General features: G+C 38.2%; 1 protein-coding gene across 4 annotated transcripts in view; it reads right to left on the reverse strand.

The window, feature by feature from the left end:
- Nucleotides 1-19,900, reverse strand: part of INO80 (INO80 complex ATPase subunit) — a 95,873-nt gene that overhangs the window by 6,704 nt on the left and 69,269 nt on the right. For 3 of the 4 annotated variants that reach the window (XM_083365788.1, XM_083365789.1, XM_083365792.1), the window contains one exon: nt 4,946-5,272. The exons of the other annotated variant lie outside the window; for it this stretch is intronic. In XM_083365788.1, coding sequence (XP_083221914.1) covers nt 5,103-5,272 — 170 coding nt within the window. In that variant the 3' untranslated portion in view covers nt 4,946-5,102. Of the gene's footprint in view, nt 1-4,945; nt 5,273-19,900 lie in introns of those variants that run through there. 4 annotated transcript variants of the gene reach the window in all.

Here is a 19,900-nt window from a genome sequence, read left to right on the forward strand (position 1 = left end):
CAGTCGGGGTCTGCCATATTCTATAAAATAATTTTGCAGACATGGAGCCCTCAAAATGCATCTCCAATCCATCACTCAACTATATGTATTGGCTTTGGCTTGGCTGTCATTTTACTGCTAGATTTATAATTGATGCTCCATTAAAAATGTATTTAAATTTAAACTTGCCAGTTGAAAGATGATATCTGAATTGGCAGTATAACTCAAAACTGTTTATGAAGTATGAGAGAGAAATTAGAAAAATGTTGTGCCATGCTAATTCAGCTTGTAAAATCTCACCAATACACCCAATTGCTACCCACAGCTGGTGCTTCTTCCACTTTTAACATTATGGATGCCCAATAATCAGATTCCATAAGCCAGCCATTGCAGATTATATTAAATATATAGTCTTCTTTTAATGTTTCTGGGCCATAGTTAGCAGATTTATTTAGGATCCCACTTTCTAGACGTCTTTTTTCCTTCCCCCCTCTATAGTAGTATCATGATTGGAAGAATGAGTAATGAAACACAGTAATATGCTGTATTTTTTTTCTCTTTTTGCAAACGTAACATAAATCTCTTCATAGCCATGCTTAGTAAGAGATACAGGGGAAGCTTTACAGGTTGTGTCTGATTATTGCATTATCACTTTCATTTCCTGAGGCCTTTTATCACAGCTTGTAACAATTAAAATAAGGAGAACAATATACAATATACTTCCTAGTCCAACAACTGAAGAGGTAACCTAAAGCCAATGTCTTCATTAGCATGTAGAGATACCAGACATTTTGAGCCTTGGTAGCACTCTAGGCATGCTACACATATGTTCCAAAGGGCCCATTGAGTGTCATATTCAAGAGTTTCTCATAAATTGAAGGAACATTGTCTGGATATTCTTCTTTTTTATCTGTAATTGTCTTAATTTGTACTTTATGAAAAGTTTTGACATTCGCAATGTCTAAGGAACCTCTTAAAGAAGGTGAGACAGTGTAAAAAAATGGTCTGTGACTAAAAGTAAGATTATGTCAACAGGCAATGCCAACCCAATGCAAACAGTTAAAGAAATTGAAATAGTTTGAAGTTGAAAGACAGACTTTGTCTTTCTAGGTTCCAAAATTTACACTGTGGTAATAGATATCAAATGAAGAGCTGTCTGCTACTTGGGAGAAAGACTATGAGAGATGCAAACAAGCTATTAAAATACAGAGAGATCCCACTCACAACAAAGTTATGAACTGTCAATGACATAGTTTTCCCAACAATAACATATATTGTTTTGAATGCTGGAATACTAGAAAGACTGAATGAAGAAAAAATGATATCTTTGAATCATGTTGCTGAAGAAAATTTCTGACAATAACTTGGATCAAAAGAAGAACAAATAATTCAATATTAGATGAAATAAAACTGAAAAAGTGCTCATTGGAAGCACTAATAAAGACTCTAAAGCACGGGTGTCAAACTCAATTTCATTGAGGGCCGCATCAGCATTGCGGCTGCCCTCAGGGGGCCGGGTGGGTATGGCCAGGGTGGGTGTGGCCTACTGGGTGGGCGTGGCTAGAGTGCGTATGGCCTACTGGGCGGGCGTGGCCAGCTCTACATCATTCACATCAAGGGTGCCTATGGGGGCCTGGGCAGGAGTGGGACAGATCTGAGGGTCTGTGGCAGGAGGAGGGTCTCTGGGCCAGGGCCAAGGCAGTGGGGGCCCATTCCCTCACTGTTTCCAGGATGGCTTTGCGGGCCACATGAAACCACTTCGTGGGCCGGATCTGGCCCCTGGGCCTTGTGTTTGACATGTCTGCTCTAAAGCTTAAATATTTTGTACACATAATTCAGAGTCATTAGAGTAGACTGTGATGCCTGGAAAAACAAGGACAATTTTGAAAAAGATTGACAGAAGACAACATGCCTAAGGTATTAGATAAATGGCACAAGTATGAGCTTTTAATAACTCAAGGAAGAGGTTATGACAGATAAGCTAATGAAATAGTATCCCAATGGATCACTAAGATTTGGAAGCAACTTAATGATTGAAAAACAACAACAACATAACTTGACTGTTTTGGGTTTAATTTCAGCTTGTTTTTCATAATCCAGCTCACTACTTAGCAACGTTTATAAGTACTAATTGCTTCCTTGGGGTTAGAGGGTATGGAACATCATGAAGGAATTCCATCTCAGATTTCTGAATGACCTCCCCCAGCAGGTTCAGGTAAACACTATTGAGGATAAGGTAGATTCTTGTGGGACACCATAGGTGAACAACCTAGATGTTAAACAGTAGTTCTCCAGCATCACCTTCTGGATACATCCCAACTGAAAGGGATGTAAAATAGTGAACTTAAGGTCATCCCTGCTAGATCACCAGAAGAATACTATGGCTGATAAAAGGCCACCACGGTTCATAGGACTGAAAGCCCCCATGAGGTTAACTAACTAAATGTAACTAACAGGGTTACATTTTCTCTATCTGGTTTCCAGCATAGATCATTCACTAAGGCAAGGGCTTCCATAGCATCATGAATAAATGAACCAGGAAATTCTTCAAATGCAGTAGAAAACCCTTCAAACCCATCAAGCACATGGGTTCGACCAATTAACTTGCCATCTAGTCCTCCAGAGGTTTATATCAGATGCCAGTCCATGACTACCTAGAGAGTAATGTTTATGATACCATAGAGAGCTCCCCTCTTTCAGAACACTAGCTCTAGCCCAGGGGTAGGCAACCTTGGCTCTTTTATGACTCGTGGACTTCAACTCCCAGAATTCCTGAGCCAGCATGCTGGCTCAGGAATTCTGGGAGTTGAAGTCCACGAGTCATAAAAGAGCCAAGGTTGCCTACCCCTGCTCTAGCCAAACAGGATACCTAATTCAGTGTATGCACCTTGCTGTGTGTGGGACAAAATACCAGTCAGTGCAAGTCCATGATTCTCATGAGAAATGTGAAATCTTAAGCCACACTTGATTGGCCAAGCTCAGAATGGGCTTTTAAGTCCAGAAGGACAAGACTGAGTAATCTACCTATCACCATTCTGACTAGCTCAGGAAGACAGACAATTGTGTAATGAGTGAATTGTACACTAAGCGAATCTTTATATTGTCCCAGCCACAGTAATATTTAAAATCAGTACATTATTATTTCAAACGTTTGATTAGGGAAATGGCATTCCTAAAGACTACAGCCATGCCATTTTTCCCACCCGCCAGTCCTCGCTTGCTGTGAACAAAACATATCTACATATTCCCCTCTCAGTCAGATCTCTGTAATGCATACCAAGTCAGCACTTTCATCCAGGAATAAACCCTGCACAACAGATTTTTTTTTACCAGCAATGATCTGACACTGAAAAACCAAACTTTCATGCAGTATGACTCACTTCCACTGTCACCTTGATTTCCCTGACAACTAACAGTCAGATTGCACAGAGTTGGTGTAGAAGTGTCATCACCATGCATTCTTCTTCAAAATGGTTGATACATATTAAAATAAATGAATGTTTGTGTTAAACAGCAATTATACTTAGTATAATTATATAAACTATACTAAAAGATAACCTTGGCCTTAAGGAGGATCTCTCTTTCTCTCTGTCCGAGGAAAGCAGCAGATACAATTTTAGATGAGTGACAAATGCATAAAATAGATGGTCTCTTTTTATATTTCGCTTCTGTATAATACCCTAAAAAAGAATGTAATATCAAAACAGAAGATGAATTAAATGCTGTAGCCTCTAAACCCAGAATAGATATCTTCCTTCAATTGCTACCATGAATTCTTTTACTGTAAAGAATCCGGAGGCCTGCACCAGTGCATTAGGTTGCAAGAGAAAGCATGGCCAAATATTTGCATTTGCTGCAGCAAGACAGGGGCATTTTCCTGTGCACACACACACAAAGTTCCCCAAGTTTGGAATTGAGGTTGGGAGGGGGGAAATTTCTTACACTCCCTTGTCATCTCTCCAGTTGCTCATCCATTCTGCCAAGTGAATGGCTGGGCTGTATGTTTATGCTTTGCAGTTCCAAAAATGTACTGCCAGTACCTTGAACTTTGGAGAACTAAAATAAAGGGCAGACAAACTCGGTGACAGGGAGATGTTTACTGAGCATCTGAGACTTTCACCCTCTCCTGGGGACACCAAGAACAAGACATTTCTCCCCTTGGTATTAGCTATCTGTTCTTGTTTAAAGGGATTCAGTACTTTCCATAAATGCAGTGAATTCATCTATTTGTTGATCAATATTATGCTTGCAAAGCAACACAGGAAATAAACAATGAACAGATTTCACAAGTGCTATTGATCAAGACAGCTGTTACTGAAGATGGGGTGGGACCCCCTCAATAGAAATATATTAGTACTGTTGGGAGAAGCAGATCTTTTTAACATCAATATTTTGAACTGAGCATCAGGCAGAGCCAGTATGGTGTTAAGAGATTTTACCGAGCCGCTAAAAGTAACAGTGCAATCTTACAGCATGTCTATTCAATGTCCTAATTAAATCAAGTTTACTTTTTAGGAAGTATGCTGTTAATTACGGCCCATATTTAATTAAATCACATTAGAACAAACTAAATACGTTCTTGTCCTCTTAAGGTAAGTTTTAATCTTCCAGAATTAATTTCTGAGCATTAAAAACAACACATTCAAGACTAAAACTATACCTTAAAGAACACAAAATTGCTGCAGAAATCAGCCCTTTTCCTTGAACCCTCCCTTCCCTCTCTGTAAGAAAGGCAGAAGAACTTGAGTAAGCTCATCTTCTAGCTACTCCAACTGGAGTAGTCAGTAGAATAAGATACTTGGAATTGTGAGTTAGCGAGAAATGGAAGGCACAAAGCCTCCCAATCCTGCAGTAATGCCTAGTACAGTTTTCCTGAATTCTTGACATCACTGTAATTTGCCTCTCCTTGTTTTTCTCCCAGAAGTGCTTAATGATATGGAATAGAAGCCGAGGAGTGCACTTTGTCAGGAAAATGAAAAGTTGAATAAACCACGACAGAGGAAGAGAACAGAGTTATCTTTTAATGGATGTTATAATTCTGTATAAAGAGTGTTTCTCTACTTCTTTTCAAAAACCAGGGAACCGAGAGTTGTAGTCCTGCCTTAGGCGCAAAGCCAGCTAGGTCAATCACTTTCTCTCAGCCCGAGGAAGCAGACAATGGCAAACCACTTCTGAAAACCTTGCCAAGAAATCTGAAAGGACTTGTCCAGGCAGTCTTTGAGAATCAGACATGATTGAATGAAATAAATAAAAAAAGTACGGTGACCAGGTATCTGAACAGGCAGAGAAGGACCTGGTGAATGGGAAAGGAGAACAAATGGGAGAAGACATTAACTGTTTTAACTTTCTTGGTAGCTGCAACAAACATTAGTGGAAAACTGCAAAAAAAAATATGGACGTAGTCTTACATGTATATAAAACGACTTTTTCCAGCACCAGAAATATTTTTTTCCAATTGACAATATTTTCCCAATCAATATTTATTTTCAAGAACACAGGTTAAAGCTTTTTGGATTAAAATCTGGTGGAACATGCAAAAGATATTTAAGAAAAGGATAAAGTTTTGTCCGCAATTGTTTTTATTGGGCATTATTACTGATACTACTGTTGTGGACACTAAGTTGATGTTGAATTTAATTACGGCAGCAAGACTTTTAGTAGAGCAATATTGGAAGAAGGAAGAACTGCCAACTATAGAAGAATGGACTTTAAAAGTTTCCAACCTGGCGGAAATGGCAAAGATCTCAGCGTACTTGAAAGACCATTCGCAACAGAGATATATTGTGGAGTGGAAAAAATGGATTGATTATATCCAGAATAAATATGGGACTAAAAAGTTTCATCTAGCATTTGAATAAGTATTGATGTGATATTTATATTGCTTGTAGTTATTTTATAAGAGTTAAAGTGCGATAGATTTAATAGTTTATTGTTGTTTGCATAAGGTAGATTATGATTGTTTGTATTTTTATACCCTGTATTTAGCTCTGGGAAGTCGGGGAGGGGGGAGGGGGAAGGGAGGGAGGTGTTGGGGAGGGTTGGGGAGAGGGGAGGGGGTTGGGAGGGGTTTTGTTTTGTTAAAAGAATGTATTGTAAAACTTTTCAATAAAAAAAAGAACACAGAAATCATTCAGAATCAATAATGACACCTTTTCAAATTTCACCATAGAAGCATATGACAAGTCATGTGGTTTATATAGATCCCAGTGATGATAAATATAAAGTCGTTGCCTGGAAGCTGGCAGCTAGAAGCAGGAAATAAATAATGCAAATCTAAGCTGTTGAGTCTGTTGATGGTTGAAAGAAAAAAAAGCAGACAATTTACAAGGATAGGGTTAGGGTCTTGTTTTTTTTTTTTATAAGAATGCAAATGTAGTGAAATATTCTGTAAAGGCAGTTTTTAGGATAACTTGTGCCATTAGATGGTAAGTTAAAATGTTGGAAATGAAGAATGAGAACTTTGATTTTTGAGTAATTTTTTAAATACAGAAATACTGGAGTGTGAAATACATTATCATACTCCCCTCGGAGTACCATTATCAACAAACCACACTTGCAATGTTCCATTAGTTCATCTGAGAAGCCGATAATTTTCAACTTTCTACTCTGGTTGAGCATCACTAGATAAATTCCTAATAAATATACGAAGGTTTGGATCACATAGAGATGTTGCACTTGATTTTTTATTGTCTCTAGCTTACTGAAATTTTCTAACCAACAGTTAAGTTTCATTAACAGGATATACTTAGTCTCATTAATTTGGGGTATTTTATGTCTTGTTTACGTAAAAAAGCAGCTGTTTATGATTGATTATCCTCCTAGCGAGGCTTACGATTCAGGCATAATTAAATAAGAAAGTATTAATAAGGGTGTGAGATCTGTGATAACTTATTTAAACATTGTTCCATAACAATGTTCAGCTTCAAAATTCATTCCATACTTATGTTCCATGTTTTTATACTAAGGAGACATAGATAATGTTTCCTTTTCCAAATGATCCCCACAAAAACCTTGTGATATAGGATGTGCGGAGTAATAATGAGTGGTTTTAAGTCACCCAATTAGTTTTTGTGGTTGAAGGTGGAGATGAACTTGGGGCTGTCTTTTCCTAAATTAGCACTTTAGCCATTAGATTACTATGGCTAAATTGATTCTACACAGTATTTTATAATAATTAAAAATTAACTTCCATTCAATTTTTCTAAGCTGAATAAAGTTGATTCTATAGAACGGTGGTTTAAGCAACTCAGAAATTAATAACACGTACTTCTAGGATTGTTTTCCCAATTTCACTTTGATCCCAGTTTGAAGATTTATTATTCCTAGAGGCTTTTTGTATTATTTCACTGCACTCCCAGAAAATAATTTCTTGTTGATTGTTTTAGTGTTTGCATTTACATTCCTAAATTCTCTCCAACAGCCTTTTCAAATATGATGTAATTAAAGTTGAGATCATATCAAAGGCAGTTTCGGTCAGGCAGGGAGTGCTTTTACCGAGGATCAAGGATAGATATTTTTCTAGGTCACCGAAACATAGACTTCATGTATTAGCACTTGGATGATTGATGCAAGACCTCTACTTGTCTAATAGCTAATAACACACAGTTAGTCAGAATAGATGTGGTTTTGCCACAGACTTACCAACCACTTTATTTATGTCCTAAGACTAATCAACCTTCTGTGTGCCTTTTCAGCACCTTCTCATTTTACAGAGGGCCTCTTCCTTATAGTAACGAGACTGGCCTTTTATCAGGCTGGAAAACAACATCTTCTGTGAAATCTCGTATTGTTGCATTAAAAAAAATTGAGAACAGGAAAGCGGAATCTGGGAGGACACAAAGGGCTGGCTTAATTGAAGGTTCATTTCTGAAACCTGGAAGAGCTGTAGAAGCTTGACGGTCTGGATCGAACAATATCCAATATAGTATAAATCATACATTTTCTCCCAATGAACTTTTAATTTTCTGATCATGAATAAGAGTTATATTTTTAAACCCGTACATTTATAGCATATATATTTTTCATTTCTCTATTGGCATGTCTTTCGACACATTGTGCAAGAATCCTCTACTGTGGGGAAAGGGAGGGAGAAAAAGAAGAGGACAACCAGAGACATGGTGGATGTGCTCAGTCACCATGGTTACCCCTATTGTTAATCCCTATCCTATTTCTGTGATGCGATTCCTGGTGGCTGCCAAGTGGTATTTTCCTGTGTTACAAAGTGATTGTTTTATTCTTCTGGCTTTGTGGTTCTTTTTCAGTCATTAGCCAATACAGGATACATCCAAAAATCAGGGATGGATTATGTCTCGATAATGTCTTCCATAGGCCAGCCTGTGAATTCTGCCTCACATTCTCTGTTGCAAGGCCTAAATTAAAAAGCAGTGAAAGCCAGATTTATCAGACCTTAGTGCAACAGTCTTTCATGGGACAGTCCAAATTCCCCCGTAATTTATCCCATTTAAATCATAACGTTAAGCAAATAATGCAAATTACTGTGTATCAACTGGATCACCTTAATGATGATGTCATAATGCAAATGATACTAAATTGCTACAATGACTTATTCAATTCAATTTACTGGGCACCTCTTCTATCAGTTAGTCTATTATAAATGGTGGTTTTACTAGACAGGAATGTGAAATAAACCCATGGAAAACAAATAGGGCCGGAATAGCCCAAAAGGAGAAGGCAGGAGCTGCAAAGATTGTACCACCAAATAGGTCATGTAGACTGGCTGATTGGCTTAAGTTGCAGGGAAACACCTTTCTTACTTCATAGAAGGGGAGAATAATTGAAATGGGACAGAGGAAGAGATGTTCCTCCACTGTTTCCTCAGAGGAAACAAATGAAAGGCTTCTTCTACTCTGCTCTGAGGTATTAAGAGTTGAGAATAACATAATACTTCAAAGTAGGGGAGGCCTGATGTCTTGTGATGACCTGGTGTCATGTGATGAAGATAACTTAATAGAACAAGGCAGAAAATGTAGACCTGACAGGGACGGCATTTACCATTTTGCTTTGAGGAATCTCTCATTTTAAAAATCAAGCAATGTGGATAATTATGCAGGACCTTACTACAACTTGGTAGAAGAGGTCATGGAGTAAGTAAGGAGGATGAGGAGGATCCAAACATTCAGATGTCAATGGAGCCTAGGCCTAGAAGGGTATTATATTTTTCCCAAGCTTGACTCTAGGGATGAAAAATAGCAACCTTCCACAGCAGCAAGGAAATGGTCCTTTTCAATGACGCCCCCAATCTGGTCTGGAATGCCCTCTCCAGGGAAATACATCAGATACCTACTTTACCTTGTATTCTTCCATAGCATATATATTTGTAAGTTTTTTAGATGTGTGTGTATGCACACACACACACACACAAATTGAGTCCAAATATAAGCTACTTAAAGGAAATTCTGATGCCTGCATGTGGCTCCAGTCTGGAATCCTACTGTCTGCATGAGAGAAAACTTTGATCTTACTACAGTATCATCCCATGGGGGTTATTTAGAGATCCCCAGGTTTTGTTTAAACCCATATCTGCTACTATCACCAGCAAGGTTAGGATGGTTCTTTTGACTTTTATAATGAAGGAGTCTGCAATTTGAGCTGACATTTCCAACCCTCATCCCCATTTGCTTTTCTTCCCTATACTTTTCTGCACAAGAAATTTTGTCTGATTTAAGTGACTTCCAAGACTGAAATTCAATCAAGGAGAAAAGCACAATGGAGAACAAAGAAAGTCACATGCAGTCGATAGGATTTCATAAAATTGCTCTCCATCCCAGTTCTTGTTTTATATGTGGATTAATCATAAGGACTTATTGCCGTGTCTTTAGTTTGGCCTTCACACACTGGTTAGGTCAGGGGTAGGCAACCTTGGCTCTTTTATGACTCATGGACTTCAACTCCCAGAATTCCTGAGTCAGCATGGCTGTTTCAGGAATTTTGGGTATTGAAGTCCACAAGTCGTGAAAGAGCCAAGCTTGCCTACCCCTGGGTTAGGTTTATTTATTTATTTATTATTTTGACTTCTATACCGCCCTATTCCCATAGGACTCAGGGCGGTTTACAGGGCAATTAAAACTATACAATACAAAAGTTAAAATAAATTTAAAACAAGTAATTAAATTTAAGCCCAAAAATTAAAACTTTAAAACCCAATTAAAAAGCCCTCAGTCTAGGCCAGACAGCTCAAAGAGCCAAGTTTTAAGGTCCCGGCGGAACGAACAGAGTTTGGGGGCAGTCCTAAGTTCCATAGGAAGTTGGTTCCAAAGGGCAGGCGCACCCACAGAGAAGGCCCTCTCTCTGGGAGTCACCCACCGGCAGTCCTTCACCGGCGGTACCCTAAGAAGGCCCTCCCTGAGGGAGCGCACAGGACGATGGGGAGGGAGTTGATGCCGGCAGCAGGTGTTCCCTCAAATAATCCGGACCCAAGCCATTTAGGGCTTTATAGGTCATCACCAGCACCTTGAATCTCACCCAGAGGGCAACTGGAAGCCAATGCAGCTCGCGGAGAAGAGGCATTACATGGGAGTATCGGGAAACTCCCATCACAACTCACGCGGCTGCTTTCTGCACCAGCTGAAGCCTCCGAGTGGTCCTCAAAAGCAGCCCCATGTAGAGAGCATTGCAGTAGTCTAGCCGGGAGGTCATGAGCGCATGGGTGACTGTGCGTAGGGCATCTCGGTCCAGATAGGGCTGCAACTGGCGCACCAGGCGAACCTGGGCAAAAGCCCCCCCTGGCCACGGCTCCTATATGATCTTCAAAACTGAGCCATGAATCCAGGACGCCCAAGTTGCGAGCCCTATCAACAGGGGGTAACACCTCACCTCCCATCATTAACGATGGAACAAACTGGTTAACCCGAGATGCCGGTATGCACAGCCACTCAGTCTTGGCAGGATTGAGACGAAGTCTGTTTCTCCCCATTCAAACCCAGAACAAACCCAGGGCATCACTGGGTTGGTTCGGGGTGGAAAGAAAAAGTTGGGTATCATCAGCATGCTGATGATACCCCACCCCGAAACCACGAATGAGCTCGCCCAGCGGCTTCATATAGATGTTAATGCTTATTCCCCAAAGGGACACCATTTCCTGCATTCACTGGTATTTCTGATCACTGATATATGCTTGGCAGAATTGCCCATGGTTTGAAGTTTGTCCTGCCAACACAAAACCCAGAGCCATTCTCAGATAAAAATGATTCAGCTTTGCAATCTCAGTAAGATGCAATGCAAACAAGGTTTCAAAAGGAAGCAGAAAGCAACAGTAACAACATAACTAAGAGGATAAAATAAATGAAACATTTAGACTAGATACTGATTGACTAACTATAGTTACACTGAATACTGTACCTAAAACTTGTCAACACCAAAAGCAACCTAGACTTAAAGCTGGCTCGAGAAGTCAATACATTATTTATAGACTGAATATATATAATTACACATTGCATGGGTTGCTGGGAGTCTGACCTACTGCTGGCAAACAGTTTAAGGACAAAGCTGTTGCTGCTACTAGTGCAAACTAGAAAAGGTATTACAAGTTCACAGAATATACTGAGTCAGGAAAAACAAGTATAGCTATAACACTATTTCTAAAATTAGAGAGCAGCAATCCAAGCGAAAGGAATGAAATAAAACAATAGCTTGAAAACCCCTACACAATGTTTATACTTTGTGCACTTGGGATGAGCAAAAGCACAAGTTTGTCAATGGCAATTTGCAAAGGCTGAATCTGCCAAGGAGGCAATCAGTAGTTTCCAGGCTAGAAAGGATTATGGTCTTGTTTGGTTTAAAACTCTTTTCCTGAGTAATCCAATTTCTAAATAAGATTTTAAGTATGTGCAGTGCCTTGATGTGAAATCTGATACCACCATTAAAAAAACAAAGATTCCGAGGAAAAAAGCTATTCTAACCTGTTTTGAAAGGTTCTCCAAGAATCCATGAAAACAGCCCAAATCATAAATTATCATTATGATCCTTACAGTCTAAGCAATGTATAAGAGCCCTAACAATCCTTATCTGCAATTTAGCTTTCCTAAATTGCACCCTCTAGGTCTATCAAAATTATATTTTCCAGAATTATCAATCTAGCCCTTTTGTGTAGAGATGTAATCTCCACCATCTCAAAAGCAAGAATATGGGGGAAGACTGCTAAGGGTGGAGTGAGGTGGGCCAGTTGATTAAGAGGAACTGGGACTTCCTCAGGGTGGGCAATGGTCAGGCCCAAATGCTTTTTCGGCAGTTTCTGTGTGTATTATCAAATTTTGATGATATGATTGCTAAAAAACCAGCAGAGAATCAGTGTAGATCAGTGGTGTCAAACTGCCGGCCTGCGGGCCAGATGCATCATGCCAAAACCGTGCCCACCCCATTGCCGGCAATGGAAAAAAAGTCGCGATATGTCGCAACACGTCACGTAACGTTGCGAGTTTGACACCCCTGGTATAGATGGTGAACTTCACATTTTAACATTGGCTAAATAATGAAAGAACAAATATCCATAGTCACCAACCCCCAAACAATCATCATCAGTGTGCTGCAGTTGCCAAAAAAAAGCCAACACAGTGCTAGGCTGCATTAACAGAGGGAAAGAATCAAGATCACATGAAGTGTTAATACCACTTTACAATGCCTTGGTAAGGCCACACTTGGAATACTGCATCCAGTTTTGGTCACCACGATGTAAAAACGATGTTGAGACTCTGGAAAGAGTACAGAGAAGAGCAACAAAGATGATTAGAGGACTGGAAGCTAAAACATATAAGGAACGGCTGCTGAAATTGGGTATGTCTAGTTTAATGAAGAGAAGGACAAGGGTGGACATGATAGCAGTGTTCTAATATCTCAGGGATTGCCACAAAGAAGAAGGAGTCAAGCGCCTGAAGGCAGGACAAGCAGCAGCGGATGGAAACTAATCGAGAAGCAACCTAGAACTAAAGAGAAACCTTCTGGCAGTTAGAATAATTAACCAATGGAACAACCTGCCTCCAGAAGCTGTGAATGGAAGTTTTTAAGAAGAGACTGGGCAGCTATTTGTCTGAAATAGTATAGGGTTTCCTGCAAGAGCAGGGGGTTGGACTAGATCAGGAGTAGGCAACCTTGGTTCTTTAATGACTCATGGACTTCAACTCCCAGAATTCCTGAGCCAGCCGCCATGCTGGCTTAGGAATTCTGGGAGTTGAAGTCCATAAGTCATAAAAGAGCCAAGGTTGCCTACCCCTGGACTAGATGACTTCCAAGGTCCCTTCCAACTTTGTTTATTATTATTATTATTATTATTATTATTATTATTATTATTATTATTATTATTATTATTATTATTATTATTATTATTATTTATTATTATTATTATTATTATTATTATTATTATTATTATTATTATTATATTAACAACCTTGCCTGCTTTGATTTTTGCATCTTGAAAACACGTTACACGTGATCCCTGGACAGCAAAATGGTTGCCTTGCCCTTAGAATATTTTCACAGTTTTCTGTGACAATTCACTGAGCTGTTTATGTTAGAAGCCTTGCCTGGATGTCACAAGTACCTGCGTGAGAAATGGAAGGTGTGCATCTCCAGGCATTCCATTTAATGTATTAATCCACGCTAGTCATCGAGGTATGAGGGAATAATTGCAGTCACATGAGAGGTTTTGTATCATTTTAAAGCAATTACAAACACAGAGGTCTTAACACTCACAGCATTGACACTCAATGGTTCCTTTTAAAGTAATAATTCAAAGGAATTCCAAGAGTCACCAAAGTGACAACTGCCAATTTACATGGTAATTGGACATCAGGAGAAGATCTCTTAGGCAGAAGTGTGATAATATCCATAAAAAGAGGTGCATGTGATATCAGCATCTGATTTATACTAAATAAGTAAGGAAATACAAAGATGGCATTTCACTCATGTTTTAGCCAGCAGTAAATATCTGAAACTAATCAGTAAGGAACACAAATCCTATCACTGCTTCCATCTTCAACAAAAACTTTATAGAACAAGGCAACTATAATGGAATTTTATTTTTTTCTATTTATTATATCAAACTAAGATTTATATATATATATATATATATATATATATATATATATATATATATATATATATATATATATATATATATATATATATATATATATATATGTATATATATATGTATGTATGTATGTATGTATGTATGTATGTATACACACACACACACACTGGACATCAGACCTAGTGGCTTTTACTGTTTTGCAATAGTCAAAATTTGTTGTTTCTGGAATGAAAGTAGTATCCTGTACATAATCAGAAGCATTTGTTTTTAAATAGAGCTTACTTCCTATTAAGTGTAGGACTACAGCCTAAATTTTATGTGGTTATTTGGAAACAGCAAGTTTCAAATAAGCATGCTTATGACTAGGCTGTGAGCCATACATCACTCAACTTTTCTAAAAGAAGACCAACATATTAATGTTTCCTTTGAATGTTTTAACAGTGCAATCCTAGATATATAAGTTTAAAAATAATTCCCATTAGTTTAGAACTTAATTCTCAAGAGTATTGTAATTTACTTTTGCCTATTTATCCTGGCTAACAATTAAATCTTTAATTCAGTTTTAACCTTAATGATTAAAATATTAGGCAGCTAATAACCCCCAGCATATTTTTTTTAAAAAGCCAATATTAATGGGCAGTAAAATAATTTAATAATTAAAAGCCTGGTAAAAAAGATGCATCTTTATAAATCTTCTAAATGCTAAAGTTAGGACAAAATATAGTTCCAAAGAACTGAATAACTTAGGAATAACGCTGAAGTGTCAGAAAAGTAGACCTGTGCAGATCGGCAATCTTCAAAGGGACTTAATAATGTTCCCAATGGAAGTACCTTAAAATAGTTAAGTCCCAGGCAAATTAGGGCTCTATAACACTGTGCTTGAAAATTAGTGAAGTTTTTTCAAGACAGGTATTAATGTTGTACATTACAATAAATTAATACAATAAATACTGTAATATTACCCCTTAAATCTTGCATAGTTAGCAGGCAATCTTTTGTAATTTGCATCAACTGCAGCTTTCAGTATTATCCCACAAAACAAGTAGAGTGTGATATTCAAGATGGAATATAATCAAATATACTCTCACCAGTATGATCGCAACTGACACTGCAGATGTAATTGTGCAAAAGATAACCAGGTATAGGATCGCAAAATGACGAGTGTCTACAGCATCCAATTGCTATAATGGTCATCATATATTCTTCTCAAGCCCACACCTGCATTTTCTTTGGGCAGGCACATGGATGTGACGCTCAACATACCAAACTTAGATCTGCTTGGGGAATTAAGTTCATTATAGCTGTAAGCCAGTTTTCAGCAGTATATTGTATCCAGAGAACTCTGCCTGAGGCTACGCAGCATCTTTTGTGATACTAACCAAGGTATATGCTCTATTTATCCATTTTTTAGCACACTGGCTGAGAATAAAATAGAGATGTTGGATTGCAAGTTTGATAATTTTGCTTGGGATTTTGCCCTATAATTATTGTTAGTTTCCCTGAAAGTAGTTTCCCTGAAAGTTTTATTCTTACTGCACATAAACAATCAGATTATTTAAGTTATAATCAAATACATCTGAAAGACAATAATTTGGGGAAGGCAACCGCAAACTCAGAAAATAATTTAAAAACCCAGTAAATTAAAGGTGGGTGCTTAATTCCTGAAATTTTGCTTGCTGCAGGTACTACCAGTTACGTTCAAACCAAAAAAGTAATGAGGCATCTACTTAAAAAGTCTACAATAGAGCTAAAAGATTTGTAGCTATTTCAAATAATTATTAAGAATCTTTTCCTAGCTATACCAATTTCCATTAGCTAACTTGGATTATTCAAGATTAAAATAATGGTAAATTCTACATGCTCATATATCACATAATCTTACAATGATAGGAATATAAATTTAAGAAGCTAAATTCCCACAAGTACAAATTTTGGATTATACACACAGAAGCCATGAAAGGCATCAGATGTTTCTACAGTTGGAGGAAATGAAAAACAAGCATCTAAATTTTGCTAGAAGTGAAACCTGACATGCTATTGGACACCAAACAATAGAGCACTGAAACCTCAAGAATTTTACTATTAGGAATTGTTTCTGCTTATCAAAGTTGACTAAGCTCAACTGCTTGTTTCTTGTTCTATCGCCTGTAACAAGTCTATACAATTCTGCCCCATCTTCAGTTTGACAAACCTTCAAATACATTGTTGACTTAAATTCCACTTGTGATCCCCCAAGACACCCAAATTATTTGCGCTTGTCCTGCTGTCATTATATCACTAGCCAGACCCTCTGCGGATTTCAGACATCCAAAAAATTAGCTACCCAGTCTGACCGTTGCCTAGTCCTAGAAATAGAACACAAGCAGAAATATTTAATGAAATCATTAGGCAGACAGTCAAAGAGGGGAAAGTTCACTCAAAGTAGGTTATATTAGTAGGTAAGAGAGACCTGAAGGCTACTATATACCAAAACAGTTGCCAAGTTAAGATTCAGAGATTTACGAACAAAACTCATGTTTAAATCTTGATTGCCTGGTGCAGAAATAGTAAACTTTAAACAACTGAACAGTTTACAAGGAAAGACAATAACCTAAACGTTTGAAATGGCTGAAGGAAGAGTAAAAAGTCTAATACAGGGGTGTCAAACTCAATTTCATTGAGGGCTGCATCAGCATTGCAGTTGTCCTCAGGGAGGGCAGGGGGTGTGTGGCCTGGGTGGGCGTGGCCTACTGGGTGGGCATGGCTAGAGTGCGTATGGCCTGCTGGGTGGGCATGGCCAGCTCTACATCGTTCGCATCAAGGGTGCCTATGGGGGCCTGGGCAGGAGTGGGACAGATCTGAAGGTCTCTGGCAGGAGGAGGGTCTCTGGGCCAGGGCCAAGGCAGTGGGGGCCGTTCCCTCACTGTTTCCAGGATGGCTTCGCGGGCCGCATGAAACCACTTCGCGGGCCGGATCTGGCCCCCGGGCCTTGTGTTTGACATGTCTGGTCTAATACCTTGATGTGAAGATTCCTTTAGTTTGAAGGGATGCGGCAATGGGTTAAGGCTTCCATTGTCCAATAATTTTGTGCTGGTATTCCTTTCTCTAGGTCAGGGGTAGGCAACCTTGGCTCTTTTATGACTCATGGACTTCAACTCCCAGAATTCCTGAGCCAGCTGGCTCAGGAATTCTTGGAGTTGAAGTCCATGAGTCACAAAAGAGCCAAGGTTGCCTACCCCTGCTCTAGATATATTACAATAGATCATAACATATATTAAAATGAACTGAGGAACCTAAGGTGATAACAAATTTATCTCAGCTATATTTTTCATTATAGTACTAGTACTTTTAGGCTGTCTTTTCCAGGTTCATCCTGGGTGCAAAAGCCAAAACAAAATCCAAGACTCGGATTGAAAGCGAAATTAAGAGGGAAATAAAACATTGCTCAGCTCTCTGAAAAAGATGTCAATAAACTAAATGGTGAGTCCAGAATCCTCAAATAATAGGAAAGCCTTTGCTATTAATTTTAGGATGTTGTGGTCCGGGATGCCTGCAAAACACTTAATTAGAAGAAATCTTTGTAGTAACTGATCAATGTTCTGCTTATTTACTCTCTGAAGACATGTGCAAAACAGTACATTAGTTGGTAATTTGCTCATTATCATGGGTCAGAAAAAAATGGTAACCCTTCTCCCCCAAATTCAGTCTTTGGAGAAGTATAAACATCTGATTTGTACTGTTTAATAAAATGCTGCTGGGGCTTCAGGGGGGCACTGAGGTTTTGCTCGGGGGCTTCTTGCAGCCATTTAGCTGCAGTATCGGAAGCAGGCCCAACATTGTGCAGTTCTGGGCTGCTTACTGCCCCACAAGTTGCAGGGCAGTTCAAATGGCAGTGATGTGTGTGTGTGTGTAAAGATAGGGAGAATAGATAGAGTTGAAGAAGAGCACTCCCTGATCTTACTGAGATTTGGGGATGGGACCAAACCCAGAATGGTATGAATTCAGGTGGATCCCTGGCTAATGATTGGTGGAATTTAGTTAACAAAGATGGGGAGTGTTGTTGCTAAACAATGTGGCCATGTGAAGTCACGTTTACAACCTCAATGCTTAGCGACAGGCATTCGAGTTCCAATTGTGGTTGTTAAGTCGAGGACTACCTGTGCAGATTTTAGTACGAAATAGAAAAATATGAACTTTTGATTTGTGGCTTTGATGACTTTAAAACAGGGGTCTTCAAACTTGGCCCTTTTATGACTTGTGGACTTCAACTCCCAGAATTCCTCAGCCAGCATGCCTGGCTGAGGAATTCTGGGAGTTGAAGTCCACAAGTCATAAAAGGGCCAAGTTTGAAGACCCCTGCTTTAAAACATTAGATAATAGACAAAAGAAGCTATTTTTTTGTAACTATAAAGAGATAATCTGGTAATCAGACTTTTATTTCCAATTTCCAAAAGAAACTGGAAACTTGTATTTTTTTTCTTTTCTTGTTGCATTTTCCTTTATGCCGGTTTTTACTATCCTTTTTTACTTTTAATAAAATTTATATAAAACTGTGATCTAATAAATCAATATTTTTATTTTTTAATATACAATGATGCAAGGCCATTGAGAGAGGAATTTAGCATGATCTAAATATTATATGTGAACTATTTTGCTCCACCATTATTTAAAGAAACTTCTATTATTAGTTATTTTACTTATTTATAAAATTTATTGGCCACCCATCTTACCATAGAGTAACTCTGGGAGGCTTAGTTACATAAAATCTAAAACATAAAAAGTTAAAAACAAACATTAAAAACAAAAACACATGAGGGATTGGCACAGCCACGTCTTTAGGCCCTTACAAAACAATAGGAGGGTTGGGGCCTTAAAACTATGAGAGGGAAAAATCATGGTGCTGATTGGCATCCTATTCAGTGATATAAGTTTCACTTTTTTGGCCCTTTATTTGATGTTTCTAATGATACTTTCTTAATAGTGTATCCAACTTTTTAAAAATGAGCTTATGTATAACAGCAATGTTGAAATCTGATAAAGATGCTGCTGAATGTACAAGCTATTGCCTGTTTTGTTAAATAGTGGTTCAAAAATTCTGAGAACTGCCTTGGGTTTGTAGATTACAGACATCATCATCGTCAACGTTTGTTTTGTGCAATCTGGCTTTATAAAATGCGTCAAACATTGGGTAATATTAAACCACTAAATGATATTATGGTCATATGTTTCAAAAAAAAAATAATCTCCAACTGGCACTGGATGTAGAAAAGGCAGGGTATAGTGGAAACATCTGGAGCACATTTTTGTTAAATATGGATTTCTTTATTCACTGGACTTAAAAGCAGCAGTCTAATTCTTCAGCCACGATTATTACAAATAAAAATTATTTCTTCACTCCTCAGTGGAACTCTGTCAAGATTGGGGCAAAGGCCACGTGGGTCATACATATGTTGATATATTGAAGAGATTGACCAAAATTATTTTGTAAAGCCATTCTCTGTTTTTCTAATATGTATTATTAATTCACTGATTGTATTTTCTTTGGGAGTTTCTGATATTCTTTTAAAATTTATTCTGTGTTTTAAAGCAATGCAATAATAAGACAAATGGTTAGCTTTGGGAAAAGGATAGCGCTCTTCAAGGCGATATCTGAAGGGTTGTCATTGTTGAATATTAATTAGAAATTATTAAGTTCAAAAGCAATTTAAAAGGGGGGGACTCCTCTTTGCTGGATATGTTTAAGTAGAGCTGAGAGCTATTTTTTCAGAGATACTTTAAATTGGATTTTACAAGAGCACTTATGCAAAAAGAACGTACACAATCACATTAAAAGATTTAACAATGAATGCTAGTATTTCTAGTACTCCTCTAACCGCTCTAAACCTCTTAAAGCTTTAA

Source organism: Vipera ursinii (genome assembly GCF_947247035.1).
Source record: "Vipera ursinii genome assembly, chromosome: 1".
Taxonomy (NCBI): Eukaryota; Metazoa; Chordata; class Lepidosauria; order Squamata; family Viperidae; genus Vipera; species Vipera ursinii.